Source organism: Diabrotica virgifera, chromosome 2 (genome assembly GCF_917563875.1).
Source record: "Diabrotica virgifera virgifera chromosome 2, PGI_DIABVI_V3a".
NCBI lineage: Eukaryota > Metazoa > Arthropoda > Insecta > Coleoptera > Chrysomelidae > Diabrotica > Diabrotica virgifera.
This window is the reverse complement of record NC_065444.1, coordinates 80,697,262-80,715,073: the sequence shown is the minus strand read 5'-3', so window position 1 is coordinate 80,715,073 and position 17,812 is coordinate 80,697,262. Positions and strand designations below refer to the sequence as shown.

The window sequence follows — 17,812 nt, the reverse complement described above, 5'->3', positions numbered from 1 at the left end:
GATTTATTATAGTTACATGTTTGCCCAAAGACTCCTGATCCAGTACCATGGGCAGTTTTAGATCCATCAGTGAACCATATTAAGTCCCCATTAATATTTGGGACTTTTTGTTCTCTAGATGGTATAATTGTGTTAATCTTCTCAGTGAAGATTAATTCTGGTGTCATCATATCTGAGTTCATCATAAAGATGGATTCCTCAAGTATAGTCCCAGTAATGTTTGTGTGGCTATTCAATACATACTTCGGCCTCCAAGTATTGTTTGCTTTGAGTCTCAGGATGGCCATAAAGGTTACCGCCAAAATATATAATTCCAGCGGAGGGAGGCCTGTGATAGCCTCTAATGAAGCCGTTCCTGTACTATTCAAGACTCCTGTTATATTTAGAAGCGCTTGTATTTGTAGGGTGGTGAGAGTGGTAACACAAGATTGCAAAGCCGTCTTTCTCTACCAGAGTACTGACCCATAAGTGACTGTCGGTCGTATCACTGATATGTACAACCAACAGATCACATTTCGTTTCAATCCCCAGATTTTACCTACAACTCGTCTGCAGTTCCAGAAGAGTCGCTTAGCCCTATTGGTTATATTGGTAATATGAGTATTCCAATTGAGTTTCGAATCCAGGGTTACCCCTAGATACTTAATCTCATTGGTTCTTTCCAGTACCTCTCCAAATAATTTCAGCTCACTAAGTCCAGTAAGCTTCGTCTTATTTGTAAAGGCTACCAGTTTAGTTTTATAAGGGTTCACGGAGAGGTTCTCCTTCAGACACCAGTTGACTATGTAGTGAAGGGCATATCGCATCTAATATGCAAAAGTGCTGGAAAGTTTTTCCCTAGTTACTATTATAATATAATCTGTGAAACCCTGGACCCAGATTCCTTGGGCGCTCAGCCCATGAACCAGATCATCCACAACTAATCCACATCCAAATAGCAAATTTCCAACTATAAACAAACGCACGTGTTACTATTCGCCGTCTTATTCGTCAAGAGGCTGTTAAAAGTAATTTATTGCCCTAAACGAGGCGGATTCTCATTTTACAGGTTCAAACTGGTCAGTCTGCAAATTCAAGTTGTATGTAGCGTGTTGGTTTTCAAGACACACTTCAGGACGACCCTGTTTAGCTTCCATGCGCGTTTGTTTACAGTTGGGAATCTGTAAAATGAATGGATTTTATGTTCCATAATGACGGTGACAATACACCGCCTTGAGGGCATCCCCTAGTTGCCCTCAAATTTATGGTATCTTTATACGTATCTGTGGATATTATTCTGCTCTGAAGCATCTAAATAATCCACTTGCATGTTGTGTTGTTGATTTTCTTCCTCACCAGTGCGCTTTGCATAGACTCGATTGAGGTATTATCAAATGCACCTGCTATATGCAGCAAGGGCGACTTCTTTCTGATGCAGACTCCTTTCGAGTTCCGACTCTAGATTATGCAGGGCGGCTTCACCTGATTTCCCTGCCTGATACACCCATTGCCGTTGGTGCAGTGGATTTTCATTTAAATTGTTTTTAAATGAAGTAAAAGACAGACGTACTCTCAATCATTTATTGTAACTTCCGACGACCGGTTTCGCTCTCTACAATATGCAGAGCATCTTCAGGTCAACAGTTACAAGTCACTAAATGATTCGGATACAGGGAGCTACTACCTCAGTATTAATTAACATGATGTTTTTGCTTAAGTTTTTCTAACGGGATATGGTGGAATAGACGGAGAATGTTGCAAAGGTAAACAAGTTTATGGGATTTGGGAATTCTTGAGGGTGAAGAGATAGTTGTTGAAAGACAACCAACAAATATATGCCTGTTATTATATTTGTGAAGTAAACTACAGTGAATGTCTTATATACAATTTTTTTAAATGTGATGATTTTAAAGATTTTTATTTCTATTTATTAAAAGATTTTGGTTTTATTTATATTTATTAAAAGACTTCTATTTATTAGTGTATGTGTTAGTGTAAGATTGACAACGTTTGGATCAAAACGGGTCGAATGTTTAATATGTATGTTAGATGTGGATGTGCAGCTGTAACCTAAATTGTTAAGGTCAGTACTTCTTGATGTTTTAATGAGAGGAGTAGTGGTCGTATAAGGGGTGACCAATCGGAAAGCTTAAAAGTTGTAGCTAAAATATTAAATTAGCAGTCATATAATAATAATACTTAATAACTACTTACTATAATAATTTTCGCTATTTTAGTTATGACTGCTAATTTAATATTTTAGCTACAACTTTTAAGCTTTCCGATTGGTCACCCCTTATACGACCACTACTCCTCTCATTAAAACATCAAGAATTACTGACCTTAACAATTTAGGTTACAGCTGCACATCCACGTCTAACATACATATTAAAGATTCGACCAGTTTTGATCCAAACGTTGTCAAAATTACACTAACACATACACTAATAAATAGAAGTCTTTTAATAAATGCAGTGATGAGCGTGCTAATAACCGGCAAAATAGGTGGTGAGACAAAAAGAAATGGAACTAGTCGAGCTGGGAGATTTAGCGATATTAACATATAAATTCACATTATCGTGAATGGGGTGGGATCGTTTCCCATCTTTACACGTATCAGAGGAGTATGTCAACTAAAACCGTCACTGTGAAAGTGGCAGTTGCCAAACTCGTCCGACACGTCTAAAGGTGGGAACAAACAATATAATGTAAATTTTTAGGTTAATATCGCTAAATTTCCCAGCTCGACTAGTTGCATTCCTTTTTATCTCACAACTCAATACGTTTTTCACCTTTTGTGCTATTTTGCCGGTTATTAGCGCGCTCATCACTGTATAAATAAAAACAAAATTCTTTTAATAAATAGAAATGAAAATCTTTAAAACCATCACATTTAAAAAAATTTTATATGAGACATTCACTGTAGTTTACTTCACAAACATAATAACAGGCCCAGATTTGTTGGTTGTCTTTCAACAACTATCTCTTCACCCTCAAGAATTCTCAAATCCCATAAACTTGTTTACCTTTGCAACATTCTCCGTCTATTCCACCATATCCCGTTAGCATAACATAAGCAAAAACATCATGTTAGTGAATACTGAGGTAGTAGCTCCTTGTATCCGAATCATTAAGTGACTTGTAACCGTTGACCTGAAGATGCTCTGCATACTTTAGAGAGCGAAACCGGTCGTCGGAAGTTACAATAAATGATTGAGAGTACGTCTGTCTTTTACTTAATTTAAAATGAACTCTCACATGCAACCCATTCAACATTTAAATTGTTTTTCTTGATGTGTTTATTCAAGATTTTTTCCATGGTTTTTAACATGAATGAGGTCAGACTTATAGGCCTGTAGGATTTTGCTAAGGTGTAATCTGTTTTTCCTAGTTTGGGAATAAACGCCACCCTTGCTCTTATCCCAGAGCATCGCTAGCTCTAAATATTGTGATCAGGGGACCCATGATTATTTCCAGACACTCCTGGAGAAGCTTAGGAAATATACCATCCCGTCCCGCAGTTTTATAAGGTTCAAAAGTTTCAATACCCCATCTGACCTTGTGAGAACCAAAGATCTCGTCAGAGGTCAGCCAGTACCTTTTGGTTGGGCTATTGTTTGCTTGATTATAGTTATTGCCAGTCAATTGTGTCGACCCTGGAAAGTGAACACTTAAAAGATGCTCTACAGCCTCCTTCTCTGTGTCAGTATACTTCCCATTGGGCAATTTCATTGACTTGGGTTTGTTAATGATATCTCTTTTGAAGATTCTGTTTACCCTGACTCTTTCAATGTTTTCACATAATTCTCTCCAGGATCTTTTCTTGGCGGATTGGATTTTCTTATTATAGGTTTTCAGTTTAGTCTTATATGCTTCCCAATCACCTGATTTCTTCGCCCTATTAAAAAGCCGTCTTGGTTATCTTTTGAGATCAGACAGCTCCTTATTCCACCAAGTTACTTGCCTTGGAGAGCGACTTTCTTTTAACGGGCAGTTTTTCTCATATGAAACGACTATTGCATGCTGCAACCAGTCTACTGCCATCTCAACCTCAACGTTGTTTTTTGGCCTTTTAGGATAATTCCGTACCCTTGTTCCAGTATCCCTCTTAAGGGATTCCCAATCGGCCACCTTAGGGTCTCTATAGAACCTTGGTTCCGGTTTGACTGAGTTTATCTCAAAACGTATGTATGCATTATCCAATAAGGATAAAGCATCCGACACATGCCAGTCAGATATTATGTTCCCAATCGCCATAAAGCATAGGCTTAGGTCGATTAGTGATTTTGCTCTTAATGTCCTGAGGGTGGACTTATTACCCCCGTTCAGAAGATCAAGTTCAGTAGTGCAAAGGTACTCAAAAAGTAACTTATCTCTATTGTTTGTATCTCTGCTCTCGCAAATTATGTGGTGAGCGTTGGAGTCGACTCCAATTATAAGTTCTGTATGATTATTATTGGTGTATTCTAGAAGGTTCTCTAGGTTAATCCCTGGAAGTTGTTCTTTTGTGCCAATAGAAAGGTAAAGAGACGCAATAATCAACTCTGTAACCAACCCATTGCAATTCAGTTTAATTCTGGCAGCTGTCATGTCTCCCCCACAGTGCTCCATAACTGGTACCAGGTTAAGGTCAGATCTACAAAAGATACAAGTTCTGATTTTATTGTCAGGTACTCCTAAAATTAGTTCCCATCCCTTAACATTTTAATCACCGTATTTTACCTTCATTTATCCACGGTTGTTGAATAAGCACCATATCAATATTCTTCTCGGCTACTTTCTGGCACAAAAGTGCCGAAGCTGTTTTTTTGTAATGAAAATTGATCTGTATGATCTTTTTAGCAGTTTATTCATTTTTTGGGTCTTTAACAGGCCCTCTTGTAATTTCTTCCACCTGCATAAATTCCCCTTCGGCCTCCTGCAGTTCGGAAGTAATTGTTGCAGGTTTTGGTTCCCCAATGTTCCCTGCCTGTCTTCCTTTACCCTCTTCCAACGGTATAATACTTGCTTGCTGGAGAAGGTAATAAGGCTTCCATTGAAGCCTTTCGAGCTGTGCCTCTGACTCCTTATCAATTCGGAGACTCACATGCAGTCCTCCGTCAGCTGCTGGTTTGGAACTCAGAATTGCCCAACGACTGGTCCTTAGTTCAGGATTTTGTTTCCCAATTCGTGCCAGTGGCACATTCAGATCCTCATTTTTAGTCTCTGGAAGGTACATCAGTACACGCATCGATTTTGTGAGTTCCTCAGCCTTAATGACCTTCCACTACGTCTTTTCTTCCAAGAAATCCTTTGTAATCTTAAGGGACTCCTCGCCAGCACATATCAACCTATAGTATACATCCATGAGCCGATTACCTTCGTAACGAGGTGCGCAAGGAAACTCATCGATAAGTTTAATTAGGGCTTCTTTTATTGCCCCAACGTCTTTTTCCGTTACAGGTATGTCTGGGTGTTCTTTGGGAATTATTGCCGTCTTTATTTCCTTAAGAGCAGCTTTGTAGTTGCTGCTGAGCTCTTTGAAAGAGGCAGCACTGCTGAGCTCTTTGAAAGAGGCAGCAGCCGTTCTGTTCTTTTTTGTTAATTTCTCCTCAGGAGTGCTTCTATCAGACACAGTCCGTTTGACAGCTTGTGTGATTTCGGCAATCCCAGGAGCCTTATATTGAGGTCTAGGAGGTAATTTGACCTTTGAAGTGTCAATTCCTTGTTCTCTCATTTTCCGAAGCATCCTTCTCTGTGCATCAGATATTTTTGGCTGAGAAACCTCATCCTTCTCAGCATCTTTTAAAGGAGTCCGCATTTCGTCCTCAGTATTTTTATTACCCGATGTGGTGGGTTTATTTTCTTCCAGATTCTGCCGAACAGTCTCAGTGAAAGTTTGATTGTTTGTTGGGTCCTCCTGCGACACCCGTAGGGTTAATTTTTTTTTAATTTTTGCATGGTTTTATATTGATTCCAGGAGTATGGGAGAAATAAACTGTCCATACCAGCAGCGCTCCCTGTGCCGGTATAAGGCCTTAAATGAAAGGGGGTGTGGCCTGGTTCCCCCAGTCGGCCGGTTGAGATAGTTCAATTTAGACACACAACTGCCATGCAGGCCTGGGCACGGTACAATTACACCTTTAACTTGTGTGTTGGGGGTGTAGGTTTAGTGGGAAAAAGGATGAAGGAGGGATGAATATATATTGGCGATTAGAGCAGTGCCGTAGACTGGAGGTGTGGCAGTGAAGGCCAGAGGGTCTTCTACTTAAATTTACGCCAGGGTAGTGGTACAACCAGACATGGGTGGACTAACTTAGGGCGTGCTACTTCTTGGCCGCTAAAGCAGTTCATACATTCCTAGTCTCTCGAGTACCTAGGAAAGATTCCCCGATACTCCAGAGAGCTAAGTCGTGACAGGAACCGGGCTAGCGAGGTTGTTTCACATCCTTTCATACTTACCATTCACCAGTCCTTGCCCGTTTATAGGGGGTGCCTTCATTCATCGGAGACCTCTGTATTAGGGAGATCCCATGCATTCGTACACACATACTTAATCCACTTCCTGCGCCATACTACAGCCCTATTTGAACAGTCAGCTTAAGCCCCCGAACCAACGTCAAGGTCGTGAAGCCCCTATCGGGGGGACCACCGCCTTATAAACAATGTGTTTTGAAAAAGGCCAAATGGGAGAAGGTCTGTAAGGCGGCCTAGAACAAGGTGAAAAGATGAAGTTATAGAAGATCTGGAGATAATGGGAGTGAAACAATGGGAAATAGTAGCATAGGACCGACAAACGTGGAAGGCAATTGTAAACGTTGCAAATACTCACGAAGAGATGTAACGTAATTGATGAGATTATGATGATGATATAATATTCTTATTAATTGATAACATTATAAACAAATTTGCCACGTCATTTTCATTAAAAATGTAATAATGAGTTGCTCCTCCTTGATTTTCTATACATTATATACAGTTACTCTATAAGGCATTGATCGAATTAAGCAGTCTATATCATAATATTGTGGAATACTCATCCAGATTGTTCTTATAGCATACCACAGGTCTTCTAATTTTGCTGGAGGACGTGGTAATCGATTTAGGTTTCGGCCTACCATATCCTACACATGTTCGATGGGTGACAAATCAACTGATATTGATGGCCACTTTACAGTCTCTATTCGCGGTGTGCAAGTACTTGGAGGGGATACGAGAAACCATCGTGCGAGAATAGCGGAGAAATATTGCAACTTTCTTAAATAATTCATATTGTCAATTGAAATTGTCAAATTGACGTACATTTCATACCTACTGTCAGTGAAGAAGAAAATTATATATTGCTCCACAATATTGATATGATATGCAATTGTTATATAAAGGTAAATTTAATTAATGGTATTTTGCTTGCATTACTGTATTTTAATAACTAATTTCATTTACTACATACAATTGTTTACGTTTTAATAACATAAGCTGAATCTAATTTTTTCTTCTTATTATTTTTTTGGACTATGGCCTTGACAATTATCCAGTAACCAGGACTAATATAATTGGCCAATATAATTAAAAGTGCGAATAATATTACTGAGCGTAGAAACTAGGTGTCACTTTGCCGAACTTGCACGGTCCCAATACCAGACCTTTGCATAAACGCCATGGTTTCACGGGCAGTATGAGGTCTTAGTTATTGTGTTGAAAGCTCGCATTTCGAATGGTTTTTAGCTAGGGTTTTCAAGCCTCGAAAATGCAAATTTTTGTATTTTTTAGATTCTAACTTTTAATTAATTTAGATTCTAATTCGCTTATCTAACTCGAAACTCGATAACTCGAAAACTATTAACTCTTTGAAGAAAACTGAAAACCTTCTTTTGCTCAAAACGACCCAAAAAAATCTAAAAAATATTTTCCGGAGCAAAAAAGGTAAACTTTTGAATATGTTTAAAAAAATTGTTATTTTTATTATAACAATTTCTGCCGAAATTCGCACGGCACCGTTCTAATTTGTTTAAGGGGGTTATTTTGAACAGGAATTCGCACAGAAACCGAATCAGAAAATTTTTTATTCGGGAGCGGTATCACAACATGTACAACTAAAACACCCGCTGTGTAAACAAATAGCTGTATCCCTTCTCGAAACTTTTACAACTCTCTAGATAATTAAAATAATCCCTTAGGAAAAATAGTTGTATTAAATATATTTTATTTGAATTTTATAATAGCTGAGGTATAAAAAATTATCTTGCGTGCATATAAATCGGCCCACTTAAAAATTTGGTCATTCTTGATGTCTCGAATTTCCTAAAACTGTTGACTGATTTAAATGATTTTTTAATATGTTATAGCATTATTCTTTAACAATATCGCTGTAATAATATTGTTGCTAAACAGGTAAATTTTCATTGTATACCTGGTTTACGAATCAAACTGTGTTTTTTTTTCAAAGTTCGCATCACCCTGTGGAATATTTTAGCATTTATAAAATACTGAAATTAACACTCAACTATAGTCTCAGGTTTTCTTAACATTTTACTGTTTCACACATTCGCATATGTTGGATAGTAAAAAAATTAGGTACTTTAAAAACTAGCCATGTTCTTCATCAGTACAGGGAGTTTATAAATACCTAAGCGACAATATTTAAGGGGTAATTCTGCATGAAAAAATATTGAGAGTTTGCTTTATAATCGTATGTCTGCAAATGCTTCGTTTCCGAGATACGGGATGTTGAATTTGTTCTTACAAACTGACGATTTATTTATTGCTTTAAAACTGGTTGAGATATACAAATGAAATTTGGTGGGTTTTAAGACGTAGTTATTGCACATTTTTTTGACATTTGTACAATTAAGAATTTTATATTCACCATTGGCGTGTATACGGGTAATAATATTCATCGGGTAATACCATCATATGATCGGTTATATCACCCGTCTGCGCGCCAATGGTGAATATTACATTCTTAATTCTATGTCAAAAAATGTGCAATAACTAGATCTTAAAACCCACCAAATATCATTTGCATGTCTCAACCAGTTTTAAAGCAATAAATAAATCGTCAGTTTGTAAGAAAAATTTCAACACTCCCTATCTCGAAAACGAAGCATTTGCGGACATACGATTATAAAGCAAACTGTCATTATTTTTCATGCAGAATGACCCCTTAAAGTTTGCCATACTTATTTAGAAACACCCTGTATTTATGAAAAACATGGCCAGTTGTTACAAGTACCTAACTTTTTTATGGTCCAACATAAGCGATTGAATCAATAAATAAAATATTGAGAAAACATGATGCTATAGTTTAGTTTTAATTTCAGTATTTTATAAATGCTAGAATATTCCACATGGTGATGCGAATTTTGAGAAAAAAACACAGTTTGATTCGTACACCCGGTATATAATGACAATTTACTTGTCTAGCAACAGTGATATTGATAAAGAATAAAGCTAAAACATATTAAAAAAATCTCTTAAATCGCACAACAGGTTTAGGAAATTGTAGACATCAAAACTGACCAAATTTTTAAGTGGGCCGATTCCTACGCCCGCAAGTTTACATACAACCAAACTTATATGGAATCATCTAATATTTCTTATTATTTCGTGCGAATTAAAAAAAAAGGAACACACGAAGTCAAATAATATTTATTTAAAGCAATTTAATCACAAATACATAAAAATTAAGTAAAACAATAAAGTTTTTAAAAATCAAATTGAAACTAGTTCTTTTTATAAGTCAATAGCAAAATTTCAATGTAAAACGAATAATGTTTAAATTGTTTTTATTTATTTATGTTTTTCTGGTAGTCAGTGTTACCACCTCTAGTCCGTATGCAAGCTTTAATTTGCGTGGGCACGCTCCTAATCAAATTATCAACATTTTGTTGTGGTAGGTTGCTCCATTCTCCAAGAGCAGCTTGTACTAGCCGTGCGGTGTTTTGTGAATTATCCCGGCGAGCTCTAATTTTTCTTTTAAGCATAGGTATCCCACAAATACTTTATAGGATTACGCTCGAGTGAGCAAGCAGGCCACTCCAAACAAGGGCATCTGCTTCATTGAAGTCTCTAGTCACTCTAATGGTATCGGGAGGTTCATTATCATGCATGAAAATTTAATTTTCTCCTTTTGCACCTCTCCAGAGCATAACTACATGTTATTAACATACCTATGAGCAGTTAAAGTTGATTGGATGAAAGTTAAAGGAGTTTTTTTACGGATTACAATGCCTCTCCAGAACATTACACTTCCCCTTTTATATATGTATGTGAACAGATCTGACAGTTTTCATTCTTGCTTGTCTTGGAATCCTGGCTTTTTCTGGAAATATCACACTTTGTCAATTCCCAATATTCCGGTTTTAGTGGTGAAGACCCCAATTTAGGCGATCAATCTTTTGCTGCCTGGATAATTTGGGAAACCATAACTGTCTCCTGCTGGATACTTCTTGGCATGAACTCTTCTTATCGTTTCAGCTGAAACAGTTACACCTGAAGGTTCCAAAAGCTGTCTTTGGAGCTGCAGGTGAGAAATGGTTGGGTGTCTTCCAGCTGATTGGACAAATAAACGATCGTAACCAGCCATTATTACGTTTTGGCGACTTTCCCTTGCCTTATTTTTGAGCTTTCCTAATTCGTTTTACCAAGCATAAGTTTTGGACGCCTTGTGTACGCCTATCTCTGCAGCTATATCCCTCTGAGAACATTACTTGTTCCACAAGACCAATAATCTTTCCCCGTTGAAGTCATATAACCCCACATAATGCATATTTTTGTTTTTGGGCGCAAAAGTTAGTTTATTTATTTTCATTCAATTTGCAACTTAAGCAAATAGTCTATACCGTACCGAGCTGTACTATCTGATTGTCTTATTAGACGGAGAGCTAGAGGCGAGAAATCATCGTCATAAGTATTATGGAGTTTGGCATGTGAAATGTGTCTATTGTATATTGATAACTATGACCCCTTTCAGGCTGACACCTCAGTGGATACAGGAAGTAGCAATAATTGATGACAGGGGAAAGTTGGTGCAGTCATTAAATGTTTTCACCTTCTATTTTGTTAAACCTCTATCGATTTGCATGAAAATTGCTGAGTAGTTAGAGCATAACTCAAGAAACAAAACTGATATGGTGCCAACGTGCGCTTTTACCCTGGGGGTGGATGGCACCCCTTCTCGGGGGTGAAAACTATTTTATTAAAAATAACCCCACTAATCGATAGAGGGACAAATTTTAAGCAAAATTTGTTACTTCTAATTATTAAAATAAATCAATACTTTTTGAGTTATTAAAGATCAAAGATTTGAATTTTTCGTGAAATAAATGCATGATGTAAAGCGGTTTTTCGTGAATAATTCAAAAACTGTAAGTTTTATCAAAATAGTTATGATTACCCAAAATTGAAGATAATAAAAAATAAAAGAGATTTATTATTCGAAAAACCTTTGAGAATTATTAAAAAGTGAGTTATATGTAGGTGATGGAATGTAAATTTTTTTCGGCTAGTAGGTACCCAAATCTAAGTATTCAAGCTCAAATAACGGGAAAACGGTGCATTTTATAAAATATATTTACTGAACACTTGTCAAAGTACTCAAGAATACCTATCAAGTGAGCTCCAGATGAAGTTTATAACATCAAAGCTAAGCAAGTGATGATGAAAATAAGAGAACCCTTTCGAGTTTTTAGGAAAAAGTCAAAATTAAAACATACGCTATTTATTAGTCCAAGTAATGAAGCTTAAAATAGGACAAAACCTCGCAATTTTTACAGAATGGATCAATTTGCTTGAAAATTTGAGAATAAGTAGTGGATAGTCCAAGGATCAAAATCTATATCATGTCGAAAGGCGCTTTTACCATGGGGGTGGTTGCCACCCCATCTCGGGGGTGGAAATTTTTATTTTATTTTGACCGCAAAAGTTGGTAAAAACATTTATTCTAAGCAAAAAACGTTCTATACATTTTTTTGGTAAAATTAATAGTTTTCGATTTATTCGCTATCGAAAGTGTTAGTTTTATATCGAAAAAATCAATGTTTTTAATCAGTTTTCTGCTAATAACTCAAAAAGTTTTTGTTTTATCAAAACAACTTTGCTTAGCAAAAATGTACCTTTTGGAAAAATAAACAAAACCGTTTTTTTATTTTTCTTTAAGACCAACAGTAATCGAGCTATACTTTATTATATGTTAGCTCTTCTTCGTCAAATGCTAAATATTGTAGTTTCAAAGTAAAAATACGGGAAAACTATGTATTTTTCGAGGATAACGTGTTTAAATTAATTTAAAGAATTTAAAAATATCTATCTCCAGAAATAAAAAAATGTTTCTAGCTTAAAAATTAAGTGACTTATAATGAAAAGAATGTCAGTCACTATTTTTTTCATCGAAAAAGTGATTGGAATCTTCCCCCTACTTACCACCCTAATGAAAATTAGTCATTGACCTTATTTGGTCTTCTTTTTTATGCATTGTTAATAAGTTCTAGAGGTTTGACCGTCTTAGAATGATCAATTAAAAAAAAAATGGAGTTAAAAGCGAATAACGAATTTTTGCAGTTTGGTAAAAAATGCTTTTTCTTCAGAATAGAAACATTAGCATCAGAGATACGAAAAAATATTTAAATATAAAATTGTAGCTTGTTTAATTCCCAAGAACCTGGTTTGCAAAATTTTTTTCTATATCAAAAATTTAGTGAGATATTGACAATTAAAACTTGTAATAACATGCAAAAACCACCTTTACCAACCCTTTCAAAGTCACCTCTGTCTGCGACTGATAATTTTAAAAGGATTTAATGTTAATAGCCTTATAGATCTTGTAAAAACCTACAAAATTCTTTTTTAACTGACTTTCTAGGATAAAAAATAAAAAGTTACGGTTCAAAAAGTCAGTATATTTTTTTGAAAAATAAAAGAAGAAATTCGATTGGCAGCATAATAATGTAAGTTAGCGGTGTTTTTAGTCATTGACCTTATTCATACTTCTCTATTTATGTATTATTAATAGATTCCAGTAGTTTGACTGGCTCAGAATGATTAGTTTTTAAAAAGCTAGAGTTAAAATCAAATAACGAATTTTTGTAGTTTGGTAAAAGGTGCCATTTTCTTCAGAATAGAAAGATTAGCATCAGAGATACGAAAAAATGTTTAAATATGAAATTGTAGGTAATTTAATTCCCAAGAACTTGGTTTGATGAAATTTTTTCTACGGTAAAAATTGAGTGAATCGTAAATGAGTATAATATCGAAAAACATTGATTTTTTCGATATAAAACTAACACTTTCGATAGCGAATAAATAGAAAACTGTTAATTTTATCAAAAAAATGTATAGACTACTTTTTGCTTAAAATTAATGTTTTTATCAACTTTTGCGGTCAAAATATAATAAAAAATTTCCACCCCCGAGATAGGGTGGCAACCACCCCCATGGTAAATGCGCCTTTCGGCATGATATAGATTTTGATCCCTGGACTATCCGCTACTTATTCTCAAATTTTCAAGCAAATCGATCTATTCTGTAAAAATTGCGAGGTGAAAAGCTTCGGTTCCTGGACTATTATATATTTATTTTGAAATTAGTTAACAGAATAATTTTTAAAGGAATTTCGGGAATGAATATTCCCGAATAATAATTTATTATCAAGTTCGTTTTATTACAATTTAAATATAACAAGTTAAAAATGCGAGCATTATTATAACGAAAACTTTGTTTTTATGTATTTAAATTCCTAATATGGAAAATTGCTATTATGAAAAGTTGTTTAGAATTAAAAATTATGTTTAATGTGCAATTATATCCTACTATTTAAATATTGTGAGCTATAAAGGCACTTTACTGAGCGAATTTCTTGAGCGAAATTCATACTTTTTACACATCGACTAAAATCGATACAATTTTATATAATCTTATGTTTATGATTGCATCTTGGATTTTAGACCGTGCAGATCTTTTTATGAAGAAAAATTTTTGTTCGTGAAATTAATAATAAAAGAGTTATAAATGAAAATGATGATTGGTAGGTATATCTAATTTCAGAAAAAAATTAAATATTTTCTTTTTATTAGAAGAATGTAGATAATAGCTACATTGTTATAATAATTATTAATTATTTAATTATAATAATAACAACTATTGCATATATTAGAACACAGTTTTTAATTACAAACAATTTTTTTTAGTAACAGTAATTTATAACAGTGTGAAAAAAAGGTACTTTAATCTTGGGAGAAATTCATATTTTTTAAAATACCTCCTATAATATAGATAAAATTTGCTATCTGATGATTGAATCGTAGGTTTTAGACGATGCAGAACTTTTTATGAATTATAACTTTATTTCGTAAAATTAAAAGTAAAAAAGTGTCCCGTAATATATGTGTCCAACTTAAGTAAACACACTGTATATTATACAATATAATATACATAATACATAAATCATTGGGTAAACAGCACCAAAAATTTGTAACCTGCCATTTAACATTACTTACCTTAAAATTAATAAGTAATATTTATTTATTTGATATTTCAATTCTTTTACAGTTTATATGAAGTAATATATTTTTGAAATAATATGAAATTTTCATTAACATTTTTACGTACAGTGTCTCCATTGTAGAATTATCTCGGTATCTGAAATTGCTAAAAAATCATAAATTGCTCTCCCCAGATGCAACTTGTCTTTGAGGTCGGTTATCTCGAAGATGGTTTGAGATATCGAAATGCCGTTTTCAGATTTGGATTCAGGAGACAAAACTACATTGACATCGATACATAAGCTCCAGATATTGCAGGGGTGGCAACGCAGGAACGAACGAAAGGACTTTGCGAATTTATAAACGGAATCAAAATTTTCGTTGAAAAGTTATCTTGTTTATCCACCGGTTGTGTTCCCTTGTCCCCCACTTTTTTTGGTCTAGAACCGCCCCTGTATAAACTGAATATGTACAGAAACTGAGGGTGTCCAATAATGGGCACATTTGACATAATATTCAAATACATTTTTGCTATATTTTACATAAATGTCTTAAAACAATTTTAAAAACTTATATAAATAATATAATAATTAAGCTCCAAATTTTTGGAGCCTAAACTTTGAAAAATGTGTGTAGCATAATGTTTAATGGTATCAACTTTTCCGGGAGCTCATTTGATACATATTTCTAAGTACTTTGACAAGTGTTCAGTAAATATATTTTATAAAATGCACCGTTTTTCCGTTATTTGAGCTTGAATACATAGATTTGGGTACTAGCCGAAAAAAAAAATATACATTCCATCACCTATAACTCACTTTTTATTAATTCTCAAAGGTTTTTCGAATAAGAAATCTCTTTTATTTTTTATTATCTTCAATTTTGGTAATCATAACTATTTTGATAAAACTTATAGTTTTTGAATTATTTACGAAAAACCGCTTTACATCATGCATTTATTTCACGAAAAATTCAAATCTTTGATCTTTAATAACTCAAAAAGTATTGATTTATTTTAATAATGAGAGGTAATAAATTTTGCTTAAAATTTGTCCCTCTATCGATTAGTGGGGTTATTTTTAATAAAATAGTTTTCACCTCTGAGAAGGGGTGGCATCCACCCCCAGGGTAAAAGCGCACGTTGGCACCATATCAGTTTTATTTCTTGAGGTATGCTCTAACTACTCACCAATTTTCATGTAAATCTATGGAGGTTTAACAAAATAGGAGGTGAAAACCTTTAATGACTGCGTTAACTTTCCCCTTTCATCCCTTATTGCTACTCCCTGTATCCACTGAGGTGTCAGCCTGAAAGGGGTCATAATTATCAACATACAATAGACACATTTCACATGCCAAACTCCATATTACTTATGACGATGATTTCTCGCCTCTAGCTCTTAGACTATATCGATTTGTTTATTTTCAATGAAAACCTTTATTATTCGCAACAATATCAAGTTATTTCAAAAGAAATAAATATTGCTTTGAAATACATGGTGATTTCATATAAGTTTGGTTGTTTGTATATTATTGTGTGTTATTAGGAAACCATTGGCAACGAAGAAATCATCCAAGGATCTTTCTATGCGCCTGTGATTGAACCAGAACACGACAATGCTTTTATTACAGAACGGATGTATAAAGCTGTTGAAGAAGGAAAAATGACTCAAGTTCCACTGATGATTGGTATTGAAAGTGAAGAAGCACTAGCCAGAACCATGGGTAAAATTATTAACATACTCATGATAAATAAGTATAAAAAATAATTATACATTTTAATAATATTTAATCATAGTGTGCATATCACAGAGTACTGTCACTGAAGGTTTTTACCTCCGATTTCGTTGAACCTCCATCGATTTCATCAAAATTGCTGACTTTTTGTAAATTACACCTTTTCTAGATGACAACTGGTCTGCCTTTCTTCCTGGCTACGACAGTGACGTTAAACTCCTTGTCAACCATAATATGCGGATAAATGATAGTAAAACTCTGGAAGAAGTTGGCCAGAAAATAAGAGAAATTGTTACGGACGGATTATTGCAAAACAATTACGCAGCGGCAATTAGGGTAAGTTTTTTACTGTATTTAAAGCAAATTTACATTTAGGCCATGAAAGTCTCATGCTACACAAGTCCGTCTTGCATGGTATATCTCTTGCCTAGCCTGATCTGTTTACACCAGAGCTATTTCTGTATAATTTTGAGATACCACTTTCACTGTTGCCAACAGAAGAAATACTTATATCAAAACATTAACTTTACATATTTTACGTGAAAATTTTAGTACCGCATTAACTAAATTTAAATAAAAACGTTAAATTATTACATCCAATAGTAACCTTTTAGAGCAGACCAAGACACCGGTGTCCGCCACCGATTTTCAATGTAAGCTATGTACGCCGTTGCTCCCGCTTGGCGGCGCTAGTGTAGTTTGGGGTCAACGTTTTGACAATTCATGAAGTTTGTATATGGTGTTTTTGTTTACGATTTATTAAATTTTATAGCAAAAAATACGGATCTTGGACTGTTTGTACGTTGAAAAACGAATTGAGGAGAAGGAATGCGAGAGTTACTGGAAAAAAGAAAGCCCTTTAACAACCTCCACTGTTTATATAGCCATATCTATCTCCTAACTGCCCTGTCCCAGTTTCTTAGTCTCTTGTTGCCACAAGATCAAATTTATATTTTTTGGCTTCGTTTACTAGATGCTTCAGTTTTCCTTTCTTGGATGATCCTCTTATATTCCACGTCGCTATTTTAGCTAGTTCTCCTTTGTTGTCATTATCTCGTTAATTATTTTTCCATTTTCGTTTCCGTTTTCTTTGCCGGGTCATCATTGTTGGGTCTCCTAATTCTGCATTCAATTCTAGTATTTTGCTATGTCTTCCTCTCTTCTTTCCAGCTGCTCCTTTTTTTTCATTTCCATAATTCATTGTTTATTGTCAGTCTTTGTTACCCTGTTTTGTGCTATTTCCTTTGATTTTCTCTTCCTTAGCAATTCTTCTTATTTTGGCCATTATTTCCCTTTCCGCCCTTCGTCAGATCATCATTTATGTAGGTAATATTCTTTCTCTCGGTTGTTTGAGTTTCATTTTTTTGCATTACTTTGGTCTTTTCTGTCTTGCTATCCATCTCTACCAAATATAGTTTGTCTCCCAGCTTTCTTCCTTCATTGACGTTTACTTTTACTCGCATTTCCTTTTCTATGAATTTTTCTACCTCATTCCCTAGAAAGAGTGGTTGATCGGTGTCAATCTGCAGTCCTTGAATCACAATATTTTCCCTCTTCCATCTCTTTCTAATTTTTGTATTCTTTCGTTGGAGATCTTTAATTCATATCGTAATTGGTTAATATCTTGAAGCGCCTTTTCA

General features: G+C 34.8%; 1 protein-coding gene across 1 annotated transcript in view; it reads left to right on the top strand.

The window, feature by feature from the left end:
• The window catches only part of LOC114334564 (venom carboxylesterase-6), a 675,899-nt gene that overhangs the window by 72,897 nt on the left and 585,190 nt on the right, over positions 1-17,812 (top strand). Inside the window, exons 7-8 of the mRNA XM_050643822.1 lie at positions 15,983-16,160; positions 16,342-16,508. Of these exons, the coding sequence (XP_050499779.1) occupies positions 15,983-16,160; positions 16,342-16,508 (345 nt within the window). The remainder of the gene's footprint in view (positions 1-15,982; positions 16,161-16,341; positions 16,509-17,812) is intronic.